Source organism: Lepidothrix coronata, unplaced genomic scaffold, assembly GCF_001604755.1.
Source record: "Lepidothrix coronata isolate B3197 unplaced genomic scaffold, Lepidothrix_coronata-1.0 Scaffold114, whole genome shotgun sequence".
Lineage (NCBI taxonomy): Eukaryota > Metazoa > Chordata > Aves > Passeriformes > Pipridae > Lepidothrix > Lepidothrix coronata.
The window spans coordinates 934741-956453 of NW_016690294.1; the positions used below are offsets into that span (position 1 = coordinate 934741).

The 21713-nt window shown below is 40.6% G+C and overlaps 1 protein-coding gene across 1 annotated transcript in view; it reads right to left on the reverse strand.

Annotated features, from left to right (window-relative positions):
• Positions 1–21713, reverse strand: part of LOC108502198 (vitellogenin-1-like) — a 43491-nt gene that overhangs the window by 15540 nt on the left and 6238 nt on the right. The window contains exons 6-20 of the mRNA XM_017824850.1: positions 21367–21518; positions 18536–18686; positions 18279–18436; positions 18010–18175; positions 16828–16950; positions 15030–15248; positions 12736–12953; positions 12553–12650; positions 8034–8158; positions 7846–7947; positions 7640–7759; positions 7187–7376; positions 7005–7098; positions 6707–6892; positions 1498–1642 (exon numbers count right to left, since the gene is read on the reverse strand). Of these exons, the coding sequence (XP_017680339.1) occupies positions 1498–1642; positions 6707–6892; positions 7005–7098; positions 7187–7376; positions 7640–7759; positions 7846–7947; positions 8034–8158; positions 12553–12650; positions 12736–12953; positions 15030–15248; positions 16828–16950; positions 18010–18175; positions 18279–18436; positions 18536–18686; positions 21367–21518 (2247 nt within the window). The remainder of the gene's footprint in view (positions 1–1497; positions 1643–6706; positions 6893–7004; positions 7099–7186; positions 7377–7639; positions 7760–7845; positions 7948–8033; positions 8159–12552; positions 12651–12735; positions 12954–15029; positions 15249–16827; positions 16951–18009; positions 18176–18278; positions 18437–18535; positions 18687–21366; positions 21519–21713) is intronic.

The following is a 21713-nucleotide window of genomic DNA, read 5'->3' on the forward strand; positions in this document are numbered from 1 at the left end:
GCATGTTATGCATCCTGTTTTGGTAATAGTTACATGTACTGTGCATGAGGAATGAAGTTTATTCAAGACAGCAAGGCCGTGACATGGGACAACTTGGTTTTAAATTGGAGAAGATTATCATCTCAATCGGTTGATTAGACCATCTCCTGTAGAAAGAGCTTCGGGCTATAGGAATGGAAAATTATATTACAAATTAATTCTAAATATTTAATTTTGTTTTCCTGGTGTATTAGATAGTGTTAACAGGTTCTTGATAAAACTGAGTGAGCTCTAGACTGCCTGGAGTTTTTTCCTTTGATTTTTGATTGGGTGAGACGAGAATTTTCAACTATGTCCATGAAAATTCTGTCAATTGAGGTCTGACATGATACTATATCAATTAGATGGTCAAAACATATCATATATTAGATATTTCCACTAAAAACTATGTAATTTACATGTACTAAGCAATGCTTGCTGAAGAACAAATTAAAATTAATTAAAATTAGAATCAAATCCATGAAATGAAAACTATGACTTCCTGAAGCAATGAAACAAATACGCAAAGACACATAATCATAAACTTTGACTTCTCATGTAATTCAAGTTGGCAATTAATTTTTTTACTCAGTTTATCATGTCTCACAAGATTCCAAACTTGCATGAGCCCCACCAAAAAAATGAAATTTCTAATGATGCTGGGAAATGCTCTGCTTAGTGCCATTGTTCAGTTGCTGTTCATTTAAGAATGAAGTCGGCGGAACGCTGAGTTTTCAGGAAGGGCAGCACAGAGGCACAAAGCACAAGAATGTAGCTTGTTCCAGGATATTGGAAACTACTCTTGCTGATGGCACGTTTGTCTATTGACTTCTCCATGGGAAAGTGCTGTACTTGTCCTCTGTTCATCTCTTATTTTATCTGAAAACCCTTCAGAGTCGCACGACATCAATGAAACCAGAACAGGACAGTGCATTCCTCGCCTCTGTCAGTCTTCCATGGAATGAATTGTCACAGCAATGCCATCACAGTGCTGCCTATCTCAGAAAGCCTGTACTGGCTTTTATGGAAACAAGGCTCAGGAAGTCATCAGACTTGACACACAAGCTTCCATCCCTCCTCGAATCAGGATGCTTGTAAAGCATTAAATTTATCTCTACAGGTTGAGTAGTGGAGCATCTTGAGGAACATTTGTGACTACCCCAGGAATGTGATGCTTGCATAACGGTTGCAAAGCATTTTAAAGATTGTGGGCCTATCCTGTAGATGGCAGTGTAAAATTAATTACCAAAGGAAATGCTTTTGCTTTAGAAAAAGTGTTGCAAGCCTGATGTATTACACTCCAGATTTTAAAATAATGTTACTACAGGGCTATTTGTGTTATTAGATTGAACCTGACTTAGTTTGAGTGAAGCAGCACTGCTTCACGGAGATGAATTGTACCTTTTCCTATGGAGAAAAGAAATAGTCCCCTACTGATTAAAAGCCCAAAAAAGAATAGTCAGACGCTACATCATTTACCCTGATGTTATCGGTCTCGCCTGACGCAGAGTCTGAATCGAAGGACATCTTCATTATGTCAGGCACTGCTTCAGGTAGAAGAACTGGAGTCATCTTACTAGCAGCCAAATCCCCAATATTTCGTGTGACAGCAAATGCCTTAGACCTGCAGAATAAACATTAGAGGAAACCTGTATTGATAAAGCACTGCTGAGGAAAAGGCTTGAATAATGCCTTGTAGCACGTACTCAGCAACAAGTATCATACCTTGCAAATTGCTTTACAGATATTTACAGCATCCTTCCTGTTAGTTGTGTTTTCAAGGACTGCTAAGAGTAAATAAAGACACAGACCAATCTCAGGGGCAGGTAGCTCAGTCAGGCTTTTAGAATCACTAGTCCAGGTTAAAAGCATTGCAGCTGGTCAGATCTCCATAGCCTGACTCCTGGAACAACAGTGCACCTACTTAGGAGCCTGGCTGTGGATTACTACTTTTTTGAGTCTCCTATTTTGATCTGGACTTCTAAATTTTTAAACTAATTTTCTCTGACTTCACTGCACTAGGCTTAGTTCTAATTTCTTTTGACATTACATTAGGGAAAATACTGCCATAACTTCAAAAAACAACCTGGGGACTGGTGGCTACTGAATGCTGTTTCCTGTGCAATTTTTATTAAAGCAGAATTGAAGAAAGGAGCCTGAAATCATCAAAGTGTCTCCATCTGGATTTAAATTCACTGGTACTCAGACCTTGGCCATGGCTTGGCAAGACATCACAGAGAGATGTGTAGGAAGGTTAAGAGCTTACTCATGTAAATGTGTTCAGTACTTTGTTTCCAGCATTGTCAACTCTAAGCATCTTAGCCAGGATCCAGGAGAAGTGATATAAGGTGCAGAACAAGGCTGAGGCTCCCATGGCTGAATATCCTGACACCCTGGCTCCATAGCCCACTTCTTTACGGACTTTGTAACAGTGCCGTGATAATTATGAGTTTTGTTTTCAGTCAGAGAAACATCTGGAATGCTGAACGCTTTTGAGAGAGCTATTAGCACTGGGCTAACTCTACCTTATTAGCCATTTATCAGCGCTAACATCCAGCTCAAAAGTCCCCACGTGCTGTTTGTCAAGGATGGAGCTGGTCTGTTTGCCCTTGGGCTTTTGTGGTCTACCCATGGAGGAGGCTGCTGTGACAGTGAATGGAAAGATGGTCTCAGAATGGTCTCTATTTTAATACGGTCCACACTGTACTAGCCTGAGCAATTCCAATCTAACCCATTTGAAAGATGAATTTGTATTCATTTGATAGCCCTCTCTTCCTCTTGAAGGCTCCTACCGTGCTGTGTGCAGTGTAAAGCACACAATTGCTCTTCATGTGGAACACCTCAATAAAACGTGTGTCACCTGTGGGCTTTGTTTTCTTTTCCATCTCTCTCCTTTTTTAGATAAGGACATGACAGCAACGCTCCACGCTGGGTGATAGGAGAACCTTGAAGAATGGAATCTGAAATAAAATATTCTCCCTAACAAGCTGAGGGGATAAAAGAAAATACAAATCAACTTGCATTTCAGATGGCTCATCTGGGTAAAGAGACAAAAAGGGGACACGGTTTTATTTTAATCCCATTCAATAATTCAAATGACCACTGAACTGCAGGCTGGATCTCCAAGCAGAAAGCCCTGGGGTTTCTTTTCCAATTTTTTTTTTTTTTTTTTAGTATTTTTATGCCAATAGTCTACTCCTGCCACCTAATGAAAGCGAAGGATCGATTCCTCCCTGTTGAGCACAGAGAGCCGACAAATGTAGCTGCATCACAGGTGACACATGTCAATGTCTGCAGAATCACACGGCTCGGTAAAAATAGGCTACAAGAGCCAGCTCTGGTGCTTTAACAAGAGAAAACAGTCACAAAGAAGGCCTAAAGCTATGGTATGAAAGAATCTGTTCTCTCTGATCCCACACAAGGGAGAAAAAATAAAAAGGAGATTTTCCAATATGTATTAGCGCATTTTTTGGATGAGAGAAGAAGCTGTGCTGTAATATAAGCCAAACTCGCTGCAGGGGTAAGGGACAAGCAATTCAGCTATGTTGGGCCCACTGATGTTTCAGAGAGTGTGGCCTTGCATACATCCCTAACACGGGGACAGAAGAACTTAATGTATGCTTAAAACAAAAAAAAACAATCAACAAACCAAAAATTTTCTCAGGTTTTAAAGCTCAGCGTGACATCACATCTGAATAAATGAGAAGTGGGAGGCAATCACCCAGCCAGGCCTTTAGCTCTCTTTCTGCTGTGGTGAAACAAAAATTTCTGCCTTTCCTATGCATCTTCCTCCTGACCTGGGTGCAAAAGTGTTATAAAAATAGATAGTTGGAGCTGTTTCCCTCTCCTGCCCCCAAACACACGGCACTGCTTCGCGAGCTCACAGCGTGCTACTCGTGGTGTGGCATGTTGGGCAAAGTGTTGTGATTTCCTAATTCATCTTAGAAAAAAGATGCCCACGTGAAGCAATTTCTGCTTATCCCACAGTTAAAACAACCAAAAAAGCCATATGATTCAAGCTCTATTCTAGACTGTGTACGTACTCCAGTAGCCTGTTATTATGAATATGTGATATATTAGCAAAGTGTATTTTCTGGCAGCTCTCCATATTTATACTTTAATCACAGGGCTCTAATTTCCCCTGAAATTTATTTGATTTTTACTTTTTTCTTTTAAATTTTGTTTAAAAGTGTGTTGAAGTAGCCATCTGTAGTATACTAAACAATTATGTTAAAAGAGCCTTAAAAATAACCATTATTTTTAATTAAATTTAACTTTGATAAGATTGAATTGAAACACATGTTATATATTCTCCCCATAGCATGATTAATTATTTTGCTCTGATTTCTGCTATAGAGAGAGTCGAGTCCGTAATGTGCTGATTTGTCCTGGGAATGCAATCTCTCTATGACCAAAGTTTTCATTATTTTTTTTTCTTTAGAGTCTGTGATTGCTTGCCTGAATTTCTCTTAGGCTCCTGAAAATTTATATAAATCCCACTGCTGTGACATCTGTATGGTGTGTAGGATATAAATGAACTTAATGCTGTTGAAGACTGTTTTTTTCCTGTGTCTGGATGTGAGATGGAGGGGAAAATACTATCACATCCTGCCTAGCTTTAATGACATGGTACTGTAGAAGGTAACCTGCTGACCATTGAGACAGTACCCAGCACTGCAATATTTGGAACAGAGCTCGCAAACAAATGAAAGATCAATAGCTTTCTAGAACTATTTCTTTAGATGGGGGACTGAAAGCTAACAAAGGAAGGTGTCACAATATCCCTAAAATATTGACTTCAGTTGGTTCTTTACTCTTTAATGATTTAATGGATCTATGTAAAAGGAAGAGAAAGACTATGTTGAACTAAAATTTTTGCCTCATTCTATGTAGACTATATCTCTCTATATATATCCTTTTTCTCTCTACCATGCTGCTTGTTTCTCTTCAGAACTTTAAGATTTTACTTTGCTTGGTCTTTGACCCCCTCAGTGATGTGGTTCAGTGTTATATTCTCTAGTTATTGCTTCACCTTTACTTGCACTCACTGCTGTTTCATTGCTCTGTGTGGTTTGTACTGACCATTTGTTTTGTAACAATGAACAGGAATGATTTTTGGAGAGGAATCGATGGTGCTAAAAGTTAGCTAGTGAGTATTAGCTTTCTCATATACTTGGCATTATAGAGCTATTTCCAGGTGACTACTTCACTTTATAAATAGCAATGCTGCAGGGTCTGGAGCAGGGCTTGGGCTGGAACTCATGGGCTCCTCTGCTGCAATCCCGTGTTTCTGATACTGACTTGCTTTCTGCTTTCTGGCAAGGCATTTAACCCTACTTTGTGTCTTCTTTGATTTCCCCTTAAGTCAAAGGAGGAAAATATTTTTTGTTTTGCTTTGCAGGGGGGATTCTGCTAATATTTGTAGCTCTGCTTGAGGCTCTAAACTCTGTATCAGTGTTCAATATTCTCATTTCAGTTCAGCATCCTTACTGAGTTCATTAATATCCTCCTCACCCTCTCTAACAGTGAGGGTTAGTAAGAGTGGGTGCCTGCTTCCCTGATGACCTTGGGAGCAGACTGTCCTGGCCTCCTCAAGAAACTGAACCAAACAAAACATGCAGCTAACTCTTGCTGCATGAAATGCTGAGAGCCTCCCTGCTTTGCCCGGAGAGCCTTATTACAGTCACACCTGATGGAGTGGAGGACTTGTCTTAGGGAGGAGGATGTGATGTCAAATACACGTGAAATGGTCTGTGACTGTTGGAGGGCAAGGGAGAGCAATGATCAGCCCAAGTGGTGGCTAAGCTGAGGAGACCTGCAGAGCGTCTCTGGGCCAGCAGCCACGGATGCTAATTGCAGATGCTAATTGCAGCTGGATCAAGCCACTGAGCTCTTTTGTTATGGCTGCATTCCTAGAGCAGAAACTTGTTAACATTTCAATGGATTGTATAATAGCCGACTTCTCTTGTCAGTGATGCTTTTTCCTTTGTGATGACTTTTCAGCTTGTCTTTCTCAGTTGTTTTTCATGTGTGTGTGTGTGTGTGTGTGTGTGTGAAGGTTTTCTAAGTTTGGTCTACTGCTTTGATTCCTTGGACATACTCTTTCTGTTTCCTCTCTCTCTTTGTGCTTGTATTTCCATCTGTTTTCATTTGTTTGGCATCTGGCTACAACAGTTTTCCAGAGTGTATTGTAATTGCATGCACTGATAATAAATCAAGTAGACCTAGCAGGTAAGAAAACCAAATGGCAGCTACAGGAAAAGGTAAAAACACAAGAAACATCAAATCCTCTATGCTTCAAGGCATAAAATGCAAATATAGATGGGTTATCTGTTCTAACTGATAGGATTCAGCTGGCTTATATCTTACCTACTGTCCCCAGTTCAAACATTTGTAACAAGATAGAAATTTTATGTCATTTAAGTTTCAAGTAGCTTATGGATCTCAACAATTGAGATAACAGTTGTAAGGAGGATTTCCAGGTGAAGACCTCAGGTAGCAACACGTATTTGCAAGCAAAGCTTTGGGGCATGCCACTTCATTTAAAATAACCATAAACCACACCAATCATCACATAACATCAGTTATCCAAGCTGTAAGTCAAACCCAAGATCCCTAAGCAAATATTCTGGTTTATTTAGAAGACTGTACTTTGCTACATAGAAAGGTGCCAAGTGCCGTGTCTTACCTTACGTTAATTATGTCAGTCTCATCTTTACATGGTGGAATTTCAACTTTGATGTTTTTTTCCTTCATATTGACAGTGGCAACGACATTCACAGGTACATGAGCATCCACTTTGGCACGTGCTTCCAGCCCTGCCTGGATCGTGCGTGTGTTGATTCCCATCACAAAGGTCATCTCCTTGGCCATGCTGGAAAGGTAGAGTGAAGGTATAATTACGTTCAGGCAGCAAACAGCTGGTGCATTTTTATGGCCTCTGTCACTCGAAAATATTATTCTTTTACTTTATACTAAATATTTACCTTAGACTCATTTTGGATCTCAGCCTGATGTTGGCATTTAGCAACTCAGTCAGTCTGAAATCAGACTTTGGAGAAGGTGTAATCTGCGCTTGAACTATTACAGAGAAAGCAAAGAAAGTGTTAAAAACGCCCTCCAACCCTGGCAAGCACGTTTGGATTGCTCAAGTAATGAGATATATTACCATTTCCTGCTGCTTTTGTGATGGAAGAGTAATAGAAGCTGGTCTCCATTGGGAACCCTGTGCAGGTGGGCACGATGCTACGGATCTCAGAGGACAGGAGAGCCTTGGTCCACTGCCTCCCTACACCACTTTGAAGGCTACTGATTATTCTCCTTAGTGAAGGGGTTTTTTCGTCAGATCCGTACCATGCCTGAAATTACAGAGTTCAACACACCTGAATAAGCAGAACTTGAATATCATGATCTGTGTCATTAACTGTGCCTCAGGGGAAATTCTGCCAGCAATGATTGTAACTAATCCTGATCAGAGCTTGACCTTAATTACCTTGATTAATATTGAAGACAAAACCCCACCAACCTTGAATTAAAAAGTTAGAAAAAGGGAGACAACGTGTGAGAGAAGCAGAATTTTAGAGCTTTTGATTCTTGGCTGGTGGTATTTTCAAAACAATACCTGCAGTGCATTTTGGATGGCGTTCTTATCAAGTCCACCAAAGAACAACTCCTGGCCAAACATCTTCAAGTAGCCTGATGCAAAAGGTTTGTCACTGGAGAATGCCTTCCAGTCAGAGAGCTGCACACGAAGATGAAAAAAGTCTGATTCTTCATAACATTTGAGGAAGTGATATCTCAGAGATTCTATTTTCCCCCAGAATTTACCGTTTTCAGGATTTTCTTGAAGTCATAGTCATTCTCCCAGTCCCTGTCAGGAGAGTAACCTTTAGCAAACATCTCCTGCAGTCCTTCAACTGTTATTCCCACCTGTGGGAAGAAGTAGAGTGTAAATGTCAATTGGATGGTGGTTGTAAGAAGGGATTAGAAGGTGAACTGTGGGCAGACCCAATTACCTCCAAGGGGTCAGCCACTCTTCCAAGGAAATGTGTCCGCAGCTGGGACATTATCATCGTTGGAATTGAGCTGCCTGCATTATTCAATACCAAATATTTAGCTGCCAGCCCACTCATAAGGACCTCTGAAGAGAAACAGAGAGTAAGACATAGCACAGTTAGTTTTTAAGTCACAGTGTGCAGATTGTATGTATTTACTAATTTTGTAATTCAACTGCTACAGCATGATATGAGCAAGGCCAGAAAATCCAGCTATAAAACTGATGTAATAAAACAGTTATAAACAGAATATTTTGCATTTTTTCAGCTAATAATGGGCAAAGTTGCAAGCCTCCTGATCACTGCATGGTGGTTATGCTTTTTTTCCAGTTGTTTCTGCATCATTGAATCATAGAATGGGAGCTCAGTGTTGAAAGGGAGCTCAAGGATCATCTGGTTCCAACCCCCCTGCTGTGGGCAGGGACACCTTCCACTAGACCAGTTTGCTCAAAGCTCCATCCAACCTGGCCTTGGACACTTCCAGGGATGAGACATCCACAGTTTCTCTGGGCAACCTGTTCCAGTGTTTCATCACCCTCACAGTAAAGAATTTCTTCCTAATATCTTATATAAACCTATTCTCTGTCAGTTTGAAGCCATTCCCCCTTGTCCTATCACTCCCCTTTACACCCTTGTGTAAAGTCCCTCTCCAGCTCTCTTGTAGTCTCCCTTCAGGTACTGAAAGGCCACAATGAGGTTGCCTCAAAGCCTTCTCTTCTCCAGGCTGAACAATCCCAATTCTCTCAGCCTTCCCTCATAGGAGAGGAGCTCTATCCACCTCATCATCTCAGTGGTCCTCCTTTGTACTCACTCCAGCAGGTTGATGTTGTTCCTGTGCTGGAAACCCCAGAGCTGGATGCAACACTCAAGGTGGGGTCTCACAAGAGCAGAGTAGAGGAGCAGAATCACCTCCCTTGACCTGCTGGCCACGCTGTTTTGATGCAGTCCAAGCTACAATTGGCTTTCTGGGCTGCAAGCACAGGTTGCCAGCTCATATCCAGGTTCTCATCAACCAGCACCCCCCAGTCCTTCTTGGCAGAGCTCATCTTGATCTGTTTGTCCCTCAGACTGTGTTGATACGAGGGGTTGCCCTGACCCAGGTTCAGCACCTGGCACTTGATCTTGTTGAACCCCAGGAGATTCCTATGGGCCCACTTTTCCAAGTGTGGAAAATCTGCCTGCCCCTATCCTTTCCATCCAGTCAGATTCTGTAGTGTCAGCTTATGAAATGCTTTTATGAGACATCATTTAGGGCACCCTGACAAAGGGGATCAGAAATGAAAACAGATTTGCCATCCTTTGTTAATAGTTTAGGGAAAGTGATACAGATGTCCAGTAAGGACAGATGGTGAGCTATAGATTTGTCTCTCAAATGACTCAGAGGCAATTTAATACATCTAGTTCCAAATGCTGTAATCCTTACATGGAATGCACCAATTGTTAAGTTATAGTTAACTACTGAGTGAACTTTGAGCAAACATAATTTGTTCCTATTTATTTCCTCTATTTAGATTTATCATCTGCTATGTTTTTGGAGACAGATAATCAGTGCAGAACACAGTCATATATTCTTCATGATCTCTGCACAGTTCTACCCTGTCCTGTTTTATGAGTTAAAGTAATCCCAAGGCTTTTTCAAGTTTCCCTAAGTTTCAAAAGGAGTAAGGCTGACAGGATACATAGGCATCCTTGTGCTTCCTTTCTTCCAGCCCTCTTCTCTCTTCTCTTTCTACACCACTTGGAGGACAGGCAATTATGTATGAACTGGAATTTTACTACCCTGCCTTCACTGTTTTGCTGTATGAAGCTCCTGTGCTATTTAAAGTGCTGGACACTATTTACCTACAACATGTGAGGTTCAGTAACAGCTCCTGCAGTCAAAACAGTTTTTATGTCACCCCACTGTGGTCAGAAAAATAAGAGGAGAACCTTCAGCAGATAGTAAGGAGACAAAAGCTCACATTTGAATGCTGATCCTCTAGAGAATGAAAAGCAAAGTGATGCCATACTGGGACATTACTGATGAGTTGACATGAGCCTTGGAAATATGAAGGCTATTTTTTCTCTGAATGAGCTTAGCCAGAGCAATCCTAGGTGTTACATAGACTGGACATTAGAAATAAGGCACAGTATTTTACTGAATTTGTTAAAGCTCTTTTTCATGTTCTAACCCATGAAAACTATTAGTTAAAAACTCTGCAGTACTTCCTGATGCTTAATAAGAAGTGTTGCTTATAAATGATTGAATGATTATATAGAATTCGTTAACTTGAAGAGAGCAGGAATATTTTCCATTCCTCAGGCTTTACATAGTGCTAATGCTCTAAGAAAATATTTGCCACTTTACTGTGACAGTGTGATGACACCTGCATAGATCTAACTGAATGCCTTGCCCCAAAGATGAGGGAAAGAAAAATTAGTGATCAGAGAAAGGAATCTTTGGTATCTATTAACATTAGTACACATTTTAATTGTATGAATCTGAGAGTCAGGTTCTCTCAGTCCTCACATTGAGCAGAACCTGTGTCACCCCTAGGATTTCAGTAGCAGTGTGTGGAGCACGAAGCACCATCTGTGGTGGCCATGTGTGACAAATTCCAGATTAGAGATAGATTCAGCTGACACTATTGCCTGTCATTAAAAATTCAGCATCAAGCACCAAAAGATCTGCGGTGCTGAGGGCAGAGTTTTGTTTTTATCAAGGAAACAGGTAGTGCATTAGAGCTGTCACTATGGTAACTCCTCCAGGATGGACTCACTGAGACACAGTGCACCTGTGCCTGGTGGTGACAAATCAAATCAGAAAGCTGGAGGATGGATCCTCTTCCGTGCTGGTGTAGGAAGAGATTGACTTAATTTAGCTGAGTTATCCAACTCTCAGACTAGCACGTGTGAGAAAAGGAGCTTGTTCTTTGTTCTTCAAGGATGAGAGGTTTAGATTGTAACCAAATTTCTGACAGTGTTCTTCACCGGGAAGTAACAGCAATTCCCTGATGTGCTGCATTTCCAGGCTACAGCCAGAATAAAAGATTCCATTTCACATAGCCCCTTGCTAGCATCCCTCAAGCATACTGCACCCTTCTTTCTCACCGTGTGAAAATTCAAACAGCTTAACTTTAAAAGCAAAGATAGGAAGGCAAAACGAGTGCCTAAAACAAGAAACACATCTGCAAATTAATAGAAAAATGTATCTATCCCTAAATGCATTTTAAATAGCAAAAAAGTTCACATTCATTCACATGTATGAGTGACTGTATTTCTTTGGGCACTGTCTGTCTCCATCACTGAGGATGGAGATGGATATACTATACACAGCAAGCAGTGTATGGTATATTACTGTGATTGTTGCTGTATGTATTACATTTATTTCTGCTATGGAGCAGATTAAATGGTCATGTAAAACCCACAAAACTAGGACAGGACACTAATAAGATCTACAAAAGTCCTTCAAACCACATCCCTGCCTCAAAAAAGAAGGCAGAAATACTCATACACTCAGACAGTGGATTTCAGATGTTTCAGAGTCTGACACTGATTACTTTCAAAAAAATGTTATCATGTACTAGTGAATAACAAAAGTGCTAAAGCCATCCAACTCCTGACAGATAAAAAGCATGTATAAGGAGACTGTGTTTGGAGATATAATCTCCCTACTCTGCCAGCTACATATGCCCAATCATGAGGTTGCCATGGCCATTTACATAGGGTAGTTGCTTAAAAAACCTACTGAGAAAAATAATATATATGGAAAATAACAACAGCTGTACTTTGGCCCATCAAGACCTGTCTTCTGATTTGGTCCTCCCTGCTTTGACTGCATTTTTATGTGCTACTCCCTTTGATGTGACTGGTCAGTCTCCAGATCCTGTGCATGGATCTGCTCATTCCAGCAAAGAATCCTGGTAGGAAGATGCAAGAAAGATCTTTAGATGAAAAGCCTGAGGTAGCTGCTCCTGGGTGCAATGAATTGTCACATTTAAATGTTTTCAGAGTTTTCTGTTTTGCTGGGCACAACTGTTGGGGTGAAGAATACTTAGTATCGCATTTGAATTCAGCAGGAGTTGTAGGTGTTCAACACCAGTAGAAATTAATCCACTTCAGCAGTAATTTAGGTCCCTTCTGTTTGTTTGGTGTTGAACAATGGTATGAAATTGTTAAACACCACTGAGACTACAGCATTTGCTACAGGAGCATGTGCCTCCCAGACTAATGAAAACAGAGGGTTAGAGCCCCACAAGCCCCGTGGTAATTTCATGCTGGCAGTGTACAATGCAAACCACACAGGGACCTAAATGCTCTCCAAATGGAGAGCCTGACACTCTTATTTTGTTTTTTTTTTCCCCACTAAACATAGGAGAATACAGAGGAACAATGTGCAGCTAACAGCTGGCTAGGAAAATTGGGTTCTCATGCTGTACAATTTTTTTTTTTTCACACATTCCCCTGTATACATTTCTCTACAAAACCTTCTGAATCTTACCTTTAAAGGTACTGAAGCGGAAAACCTTGCTGAACTGATATCCAGACCTGTCAAATTTGGGACTTAAGGCTCTGATGGCCATTCTGCAGGCAGAAGCCCTGGAAAAGTTGGGTGAGCACGTTAACACGTCGATTAGTTTGCAACAAGTTTTTCTGCCAGGAAAGGGATGCAGATTTTCCTTACATCACTTGGAGATCTGGGGATGTGCTTCTGCCCAGGGCCCTCAAGTGTGAGTAGATGAAACTTGCCACTTGCATGCTGGGTTCCTTCAGCACAGCATCAGCTAATGTCATCACTATTGGGAGACCTGGCTTGGTTTCAAGCAGAACCACCACAGCCAGCATTCGGACCCGAGGGTGAATTTTGTGATTCAGGAAAAGCTCAAGGGTAATAGCCTGGACCTGAAAAAAATAGGTATATTCAATTTTACTGTGTGTTTGAATGTTCTGCTAATAACCATTCAACAGCAGTGAATGATCTGCTCACCACTGGCACAGTAAAAAATTTGTATTGTTTAATAATTATGGCAACGCTGTTCCTGGTTTCACAGTCCGAGGGTTGGAAGGGGGATTATGGTAATCTAGTCTGACTTCCTAGACAATCAAAGCCAAGGAACTTCACTGGGTAACTTCTGCATCAGGTCTATCATCCCTTTTTTGAACTATCCCACCCTATGTAAAGGAGATTTCAGTAACCTGTTACACACCTGAGAAGTGATTTCAGTGATCACTTATCCCTACTCACAAAGCTATGACTTACTTAGAATAATTTGATCTTAATCTGGGCCCTTTCTGCTAAATAACAGAATAGAAATGAAACAAATAAACCCCAATTTATTACCAGAAATCTCTATGCTGTGTAGGCAGCTTAAACCAAAATTTTATGCGACAGATGTAATTTCCACAGTAGTACCTGTGACCAACGTGTTTGACCTCAGCAATATTCAGCACCAAGACTAATTTTGTACTGGAACCTTTGCAGTTTCCATGAGTGGCACCAAAGCCACAACTTTGAAATGGCTGTGGGTGGTGTGCCACTGTTCTGGTAACCCCTCTGCACAGCCCTGTCCTGCCTAGGAAAGTGCACATCTGTGCACTGGAGGGAAAAGTGATCCAGGAAACTTAAAATTTGGAAAGACCCTGACTGGCTTTATTAATTTGAATATGTTGAATATCAAAGACCAACATAAAAGAGGTGACAACATAAAAGAGGCAGTAGCCTCTTCCTAAATGCAGCTGCCTTTTCAAATGAAACAATAAAAAAGACAGGCCATGAATTAAGTCTGTTTAATGCAAATATAGGTGAGTATCTAGCTGCAAACCAGGCATTAAACTGTTTTTTGAACAATGAAAAAAGCGGTCACAATCATTAACTCACTCCAGATCATATTTCTCCAAAGAAAATGCATAGAAAATGGAACTAAAGAGTGGTCTGGGTCACACGTAGAAAGCCAGGCCAAAGAGCAATCAGAGACACAGTGTTGTTTTCAAACACCAAATTGGCTTTTTTTTCTTCCCCAACAAATACCCTAACTCCTACCCTTGCTATTCTATCCTCCCCTCCTGCTTTTCCCCATCCAGCTCCTGCACTCTAGTAAATTGTTTCTTTATTCTTTTGCTTAAAAGCATACCCTGGCACACTATTGTCCATGAATCAATACGTGCACTCAAACTGGGAGTCACATGCAAAAAAATGAGTATAATGGAAAAACTGATACAGATTAGTAGGTAAATCGTTAATGAAAGCTTTTATTTTACTTCTTATATTAAGAATTGACTTATATAAAACAAAAAATTCCTACATCAGGGGAAAAAAAAGATCTTGAAAACCTTGAAAAGGTTTCCTTTTATAGGCAAATTGCTTTAAGGTGAAAATGATTGTAAACTGATATCTGTGGTGGACCAGAGCATGCTGGTGTAGCCATTGTATGTGAGATCTAACAATTATCTCAGTCAGGGACAAAAGTCACATTTGGTAAATGCTCTGTTTATGACTTAAGCCCACACAATGTCTGTAAATTTGTAATTAGGATGCAAACCCCCAGTATCTATTTACAATAAGACCTGGTCTTGAATTACGATCAGATGTGACACTCGGCATTAAATGTTGATTCTCTGAAAACCTTGTTCTGTGGTTCTCTCACACACACCAAAGGTGAAGTAGTACTAAACACATTTGGGTCAATAATTTAGTTTTCTGTTTAATGTCCTTGGAAATCAAATGTTTGCAATGGAAATACTGATTTGTCTTCAACAGCGAATGTATCCTTTTAATGGGATTTTTGTTGCAGTCTGAAATAATGGAGGTTAATGTCAAAAGAAATAAGACATGCCAGCTAAGGAATGGCTAAGTACTTAAAAGAAATAAATTGTGCTGTTTTTGAGAAAAAGATCTGTTTTCCCCTCATCACCCATGATCTATTAACAGCCTTGCAAGTGCAAGCTGCAAGTGCAAAGGAGGCAGCATTGTTTCCTTACCATTTTTGGGTCTTTCAGGCCTATATTTTTCAGGGCCATCACAGCAGTTGCATGGACCTTGAGTGGCAAATCTGAGGCACCAGCTGCATATCCTGGCAAAAACTTCTTGATGTGCTTGATGCTGGCTGGGTGTCCTACATTCCCAAGGGCTTTCAGAGCCAGGGAAATTTCTTCTGCGCTAGACTTGCTCAATGCCTCTCCTGCAAAACCATGAAGAAGCTGAAAAAAGAAAACAAATTCTGTTGAGTTCAATTCCAGCTCTTATCTCTATTCCATCCCCCAGCCTATTCTGTGGTTTGACTCTCATAATTTCAGTCTGTCCAATTCATTTATTTTAAATATTTTCAAATTCTTTTCTGTCCTCATGAATAGAACATTTTATTCATAGAACAAGTACAGCCAAGAAAGCTGCAATGAACAGCTTCTTCATCACTATGCCTTAAAGTTATCAAGTGAGATTTTTAAAGGCAAAAATAATGGCTAGGAGCTAGTTCTCACTGCTTTCAGGGCAAGCTGGGAACCTTGAAATAGTTCTGCTTGAACATCTCTGTCTCATGGTTGAAGACAGGTGCAAAAATACAGGTACAGTTAAACCTTTAGACCCTTAAATAAGATTCCTGAAGATATGGCTGGTGGTCTTGCCCTTAACCAGCTATGACAGCCTCTTTTTAGAGGTGGATTAGCAGGTGGCAAATGAGATCATTGGCAAAAAATCAGGTCATTTTACAGCCTTTGTTATAAGCAACTGGATCACACTTGCATTAGCGTGTCAAGATTAGAGGTAGTTGTCTGAAGGCTGAATAAGAGAAAAGAACTAAATCCTATTAGGTATCTGTTTTTAACACTAACAAGTGGCTCTAAAAGAGAAACAGAGATGTTAGAGAATAATTTCAATACAGTTTCTGTAGTTTAAAATAACACATTTGAAATCCCTCTAACGGTGCAGAAACAGCCTACTGATATCACTAATTAAATGCATGGACATTTGAAATGCATTGAATAAGCCTGTACAGTCATTTGCTTTGGGAAAGAATTTTCACTCTCTGACACAGGGCTTCTCAGATTTAATTAGCTCAAGAGCATTGGTGGCAATTGTAACACATGAGACCTGTGTAGGAATGTTGGCCATGCCTGTGTGCTACAGGAAAAACAATCCTGTCAAGCACACAGCGTATTTGGAACACCCTGCTCGTATTGGGGATGGTGAACTGACCAGCACCAAAGGCTGAAAACACCTATTTCTCTTTCCTTCTCTGTTTCTGGATGAGGGATTGGCCTCTGTAAACCATGACATGCATTTTCAGAAGTGGGAAATGCTACTTAATGACTACTGAAATTGTTTTGAGGCCTGCCGATTAAAAGCAGTACAGAACAGGGAGGGTGTTACTCTCATGAGGAGCTTACAGCCTATGCGGATGACTGGGCTCTGCTTCTGGCTCAGGAATGGAAGGGACACATGACTTCAGGAAAAACCTAGGCTTTTGTGTCACTTAGTTGATTTATAAGTATAGATAAGTACCTATATTTAAAGTGTTTTTGAGCAATGCCATGGGACTTCATTAATAATTGGCAGTAAAGCACTCGGAGATGCTTGGATAGAAAGTGTTATGAATTATATGCTTCTTCCTCTCCCTCGCTTTCGTGTGCTAATCTAAAGATAAAAACACTGTATTTAACCAACTGGGGTTCCTTTCCCCAAAGGAAACTCTGTAGTGAAGTGAAATACAGCTTTCTGAATAACGAAGGAAGAACTCAGAGCTTAATTTTTCTTTTGAGCGATAAATAACGACGCGATTACCTGGAGACACTCGGAGCAGGAGTCTGCTGAAGAGCACTGTTTGTGGCACAGCGACGCATAGCTGAGGTGGCAAACCTTCCCCAGCACAGTGCTGGAGCGTGGGCAATGCTTTCTGACAATCAGCTGGGGAGAAAGCAGTGGCTCGTTACTAACCATTAATGAAAAGAAACAATATTAAAAAAATACCTTCCTGCCCAACGCAAGAGAAAACCAGGCTTTTGATATTTTTGTATGGGTGGATTTTCAGTTAATCAGTGGATAGCACTGTACTGGACAACACAACTGTAAAGTAATTCTGAGTAACATCTGGAAGGCAGATCTATTGCTTTTATGGTGTTTCAGATTTAAATTTGGCATAAGCTATAATCCAAAGGGAGGAAGTCACCCAGTTATGGAATGGAAAAACACACATTATCTTAGCAACATCCATCAGGTTTTGTGATTGCCTCAGCTATAGGTACAACAAACTGGAGATTCCTTGGGAAGGGACCTCAGTATTTTGGGCAGGCAGGAATATTTTCTATAAATATAAGAACTGTCAGGAGGCATCAGCCACTGCTTTCTCATGTGAGAAGCAGAGCATCTCTGCACAGGCTTTCATTGAGAGTAAACCTCTAATCTGAGGTTTGTTGTCTCTACCTAGGGCAGGCAGAGACAGGTTCTTGCATCTGAGGCTGGAATTAAACCCCGCAGATAAAGAAAAAATTGTAAAAATAATTGGACTTTCTCCTACGTGGCCTTCACGTTGGCATAATTGCCTTGATCTGGATAGATCTCAAATTCATACCCATCCTTCTAGGTCAATCAGGACAAATACATGGATATAACAAATATGTATTTCTTGCTCCTTTGTCTTTGTAGACAGTCAGTTAGAGATCTAATCTGATGTAACTACGAAGTACATTTGGAAAAAGGAAGACTAGAAACCACTGTTTGCAGCAATAACCTTTGTCCCTGAGGGGTATTTTACTCTTTCTTTCCTGTTTCATTGTGGACTCATTTTTGCCCTTTTGATTTGCATTCTCCTCCCCTTAAGACAGTCAGGAAACAAAGTCCTTTCAGTCTCACCAGAGGACATAAAACCTTCATATTTTCAAAGCCCTTAACATCTCGTCAAAGGAATAAATACAACAGATGCTGGAATCAGCCAAGAGTGATTTGAGAGTGTTTAGAGAACCCTACTGTTGCTTCCTCCATCACGTCCTGGGTTGGTGTGCTGGAGTGCAGAGCCACCAGCAGCGTCTGAGCTGCTTCCCAGCTGGAGATCTCCTGCCTTTCCATCCTGCGCCGCAGGAACCGGAGCGCACGGTGACTGGACACCGCGGGGATTATGTCCAGAACGTAGCGCCTGCAATGGGAAAGGCAAGGAGCATTTCCCAGGTCTGCCTCTGAGCATAAGGGTCTCCAGCAGAGTTTCTCAGCAGAAGCAGCATCACCTCTGTTGCTCGTACCTGTAGGCTGGCCGACCGGAGAACTGCTTCCACACCGACTCGTAATCCTCCTCGTTTGCTGCACGAAAGAGGTGCATGAGCTTGAGGGCTTTTGCTGGTGCATCACTGGGAAGCTGGTCAGAGGTGGCCTCTACTAGGTCCTGCAGGCTTTCCTCTATCTGCAGGAAGATGAAAATGCAGGAAGCTCACATGCATTGTGTCTCGCATGCATAGACTCCAGCGTCCAACAAAGAGTCTGCCCAGTGTCTGAACTTTACCTGGCTTTCCACATCTTTTATTTTGAATAAGTGGACAGGAAGCTGAAGCAATTCACTGCCAAACTCGTACCGAAGTGACCCACGATTCTGATATTCCTTTGGTGGGACCTCTGTCCTCTGCTTCTGCACATCAGTCAGAGTAAGTTTCTGCCTGGAATGGAGAACCCCAGGAAGAAAACATCACAAGATGCAGGGTAGAAACTAAAAAAAACCTCAGTAATTCTGCCTCTACAGAATTGCAGCTACAATTGTTTCAGAAGGGTTTTGTTATCGAGGGGAAAAGATATTTACAAACAGATGCATTTGGACATGATGCTCAGAACTGCGCTCTGAGAAGGTGTGCACTTGCACAGCAGGGCTCAGATCAGAGCCAGTCTTTGCCTGCCATTGGGAATAACCTGGCTTGAGAACTTAAGGAAGAAGAAGGAGGTGAGAAGCTGCAGCCTGATGATCACAGGAACTGTGTGTTGTGTTGTGTCTTGAGGAGTAAATTAAGGATTATAGGAAAACACGGATGGGAAACTTGTTCATTAGTTATCATTTAATTTAAACCTTTTAAGAAGTTCATAAAAGCTGTTACATGCCTGTGTCTCCTGGAAGCTTCAAAAGGAATTGAAATTTTTTTACTTGCCCTCCCCATTTTGTCTGGTAAGCTGAATATCCTGGGAACTGCAAAAAAAGGTCCTTATGAAGTCTCAAATTGGATTTACCAAACAAAAAGGGCCAGATAAATTCAGGATTAGTCTTTGGAACAGTACTGAAGCTTTTGGAAACTTTTCAAGAAGCAACCAACCTTCATCCTTTGTTATTAAGAATAATTCCAATGAGAGACTGTCTTCGTAAACATTTGCTATCTTTGCTACATTTTCAGCTAGACGTGAGCTATCCTACCAATTATGCTTAAAATGGGCTATTTAGGACGCCATAATAAAGTTAGACATTTGTAGTGAACAATTGAAAACATTTCAAAAGCAATATTCCTGTGCTACTCAGTACCTCAAAATCTCCGTAGAAAATTGGCGTGTTTATTTTGAAATCTCTATGATCTTCTGCAGCATTTCTATTCACTCCTTCCATATGGATTGCAGAGAACTGCTGCAGAAATAGTGCATAACTGCTTTGCAGACAAGCTTCTGGAATGTGAATAGAAACCACTACAGAATCAGCAGAGATTTGTTCTCTCTTGAAATTTTATACAATATTATTGAAAGGGCCTTTGGGTCAGAAATCAGAAAATCAGGTACACTTGGACAGAGTTAATTCTCCCTTCCAGATCATGATGAATCTATTATATCTCCATCTTCCTTGTTTTGGGAAGAGATATATCTGCCTAGAATAGATGGGAAAATATACTCTGAAGAGAAGAGCAAACGAATACCAAAGATAGGATTAAAAAGGTGAAAAAACAGTAAAACCTCTCTTGGCTTTGAGAGGTGCTGCAAGAATCTTATGCTGAACAGGTCAGAAAACTCAGCTCTGGGTGTTTTAAGTCCTTGATAGATATTTTTCTTTTTTTTTTTAAACAGAGAGTGTATTGTAGAAATAACTTCTGAAGACTCGAGTGAGATATGCACATCTTCCCAGCTATCTTATATTTGTCCCCTTCTGCTGAGCAATGCTAAAAATCCAGAGAAAATGGGAAAGGTAGAGGCACTACCCTTCTGAGGGCTGAGGAAGAACATCTTTGCAGAAGACAATCTCTGCAGAAGGAGAGTGTAAAGCACTGTAAGTCCATTGTCTCCAGACTGATGATGACTCACAACAATCTATAATTTGATAAAAGCACTGCAGTTGTGCCTATCTACACTTTGACTGCATAGGGATAGTAAAGCCACTTTCACCTTTACTGTTCTGGTTTTGTTTTTGGTTTTTTTTGATTAGCCAAATTGAGCACGTTCATTACATAAATGAAGTTAATTGGTGAAGTATTGACATGAATTATCTGATGTTGCAGTTTCCAAAACTGTATATTATACCAATAGATTCTTGCAGGAGCTAAGGCAGCAATGCAAGATTACAGCAGTTGAGGAGTGGGATTGAGGTATAATTTCTGCACAGCTACCTTCATGCAAAAAGCCCCTCCCTTCAGTAGGGCACTCCTGTATACAGAGCCCATAATCAACTATGTAGCTAAAAAGTTTTTCAATAGATGATTTTGATAGAAGAAATCACTTTCAAACACTGAGAGAGTTTGTGAGCTAGAGCTAATGGTGAGCAGGGGCGTAATTTCTTACACAGCCACATCTTTGTTTTGCCCCAATATTGTTAAAGAAATATGCAAAACTCGTGGAAAAGCAAATGCATTTTACATGCCTTGTGCCCAATTGCTCTGCAATAAAACCCAATTTCCTATTTAGAAACAACTTTGATGGGAGATTTGTAAGCAGCCCAGTGTATTTAGGAATCCAAAGTCCTATCTAGGTTTCTTGTGAACTAGTCTCAAAGGGTCTCTTACTGCATTATTATTTTCCAGGGAACTCTCTTTCTGTGAATAACTGTCTTTCAAAGTATTTTACTTCAAATATATTACTTCACAATTTTTCAGGTGGAATTACATTTGTTTTGGCTTTTATGACATAAATCAAATATCCCCGAGAAATAAAATAGTCAAACCCTGCCAAGTTTAGCTAACGAAATTTGGATAGTGATGTGCACGCTTCAGATTTACAACTAGCAGTGAAGGTTGCTTTTATGAACTGTTTGGGATTTTATGTAATTAAATACTGGCAAACAATGGGTTGTGGAAGCAAAGGATTTATTTCACTTACGGAATTTGACCGGATTATGGAGTCGCTGAGTTAGTTGCTGAATTAAAGGCATATGTACAGTACCTGGCTTGTACTATAGCATTTCCTCCTGTTATCTCATTGAAGGGTGCAAACTGGTGGATTTCCTCGACATCAGCTTGTGTAATTACAGCTTCACTGCGTGTATATTTAATTTTGTAATTGTAAGTAGCTGTCGCCCGGGAATTCTTGTTTCTCTTTAAAATACGAAAAAAAAAAAGCAAAGAAACAAAGAAAATAAAAAGTCATTGAACTTCTGAATTCTGTGACTAGGAGCTATTACATCACCCCCTTCAACCCACTCGTTTTCCAGGGCTGTTTTGTTCATTGGCCATAAGAGCAGTTGATGTGAATTCTGTGCACTCACTTCCACGGGAGAGGTCAGACACGCT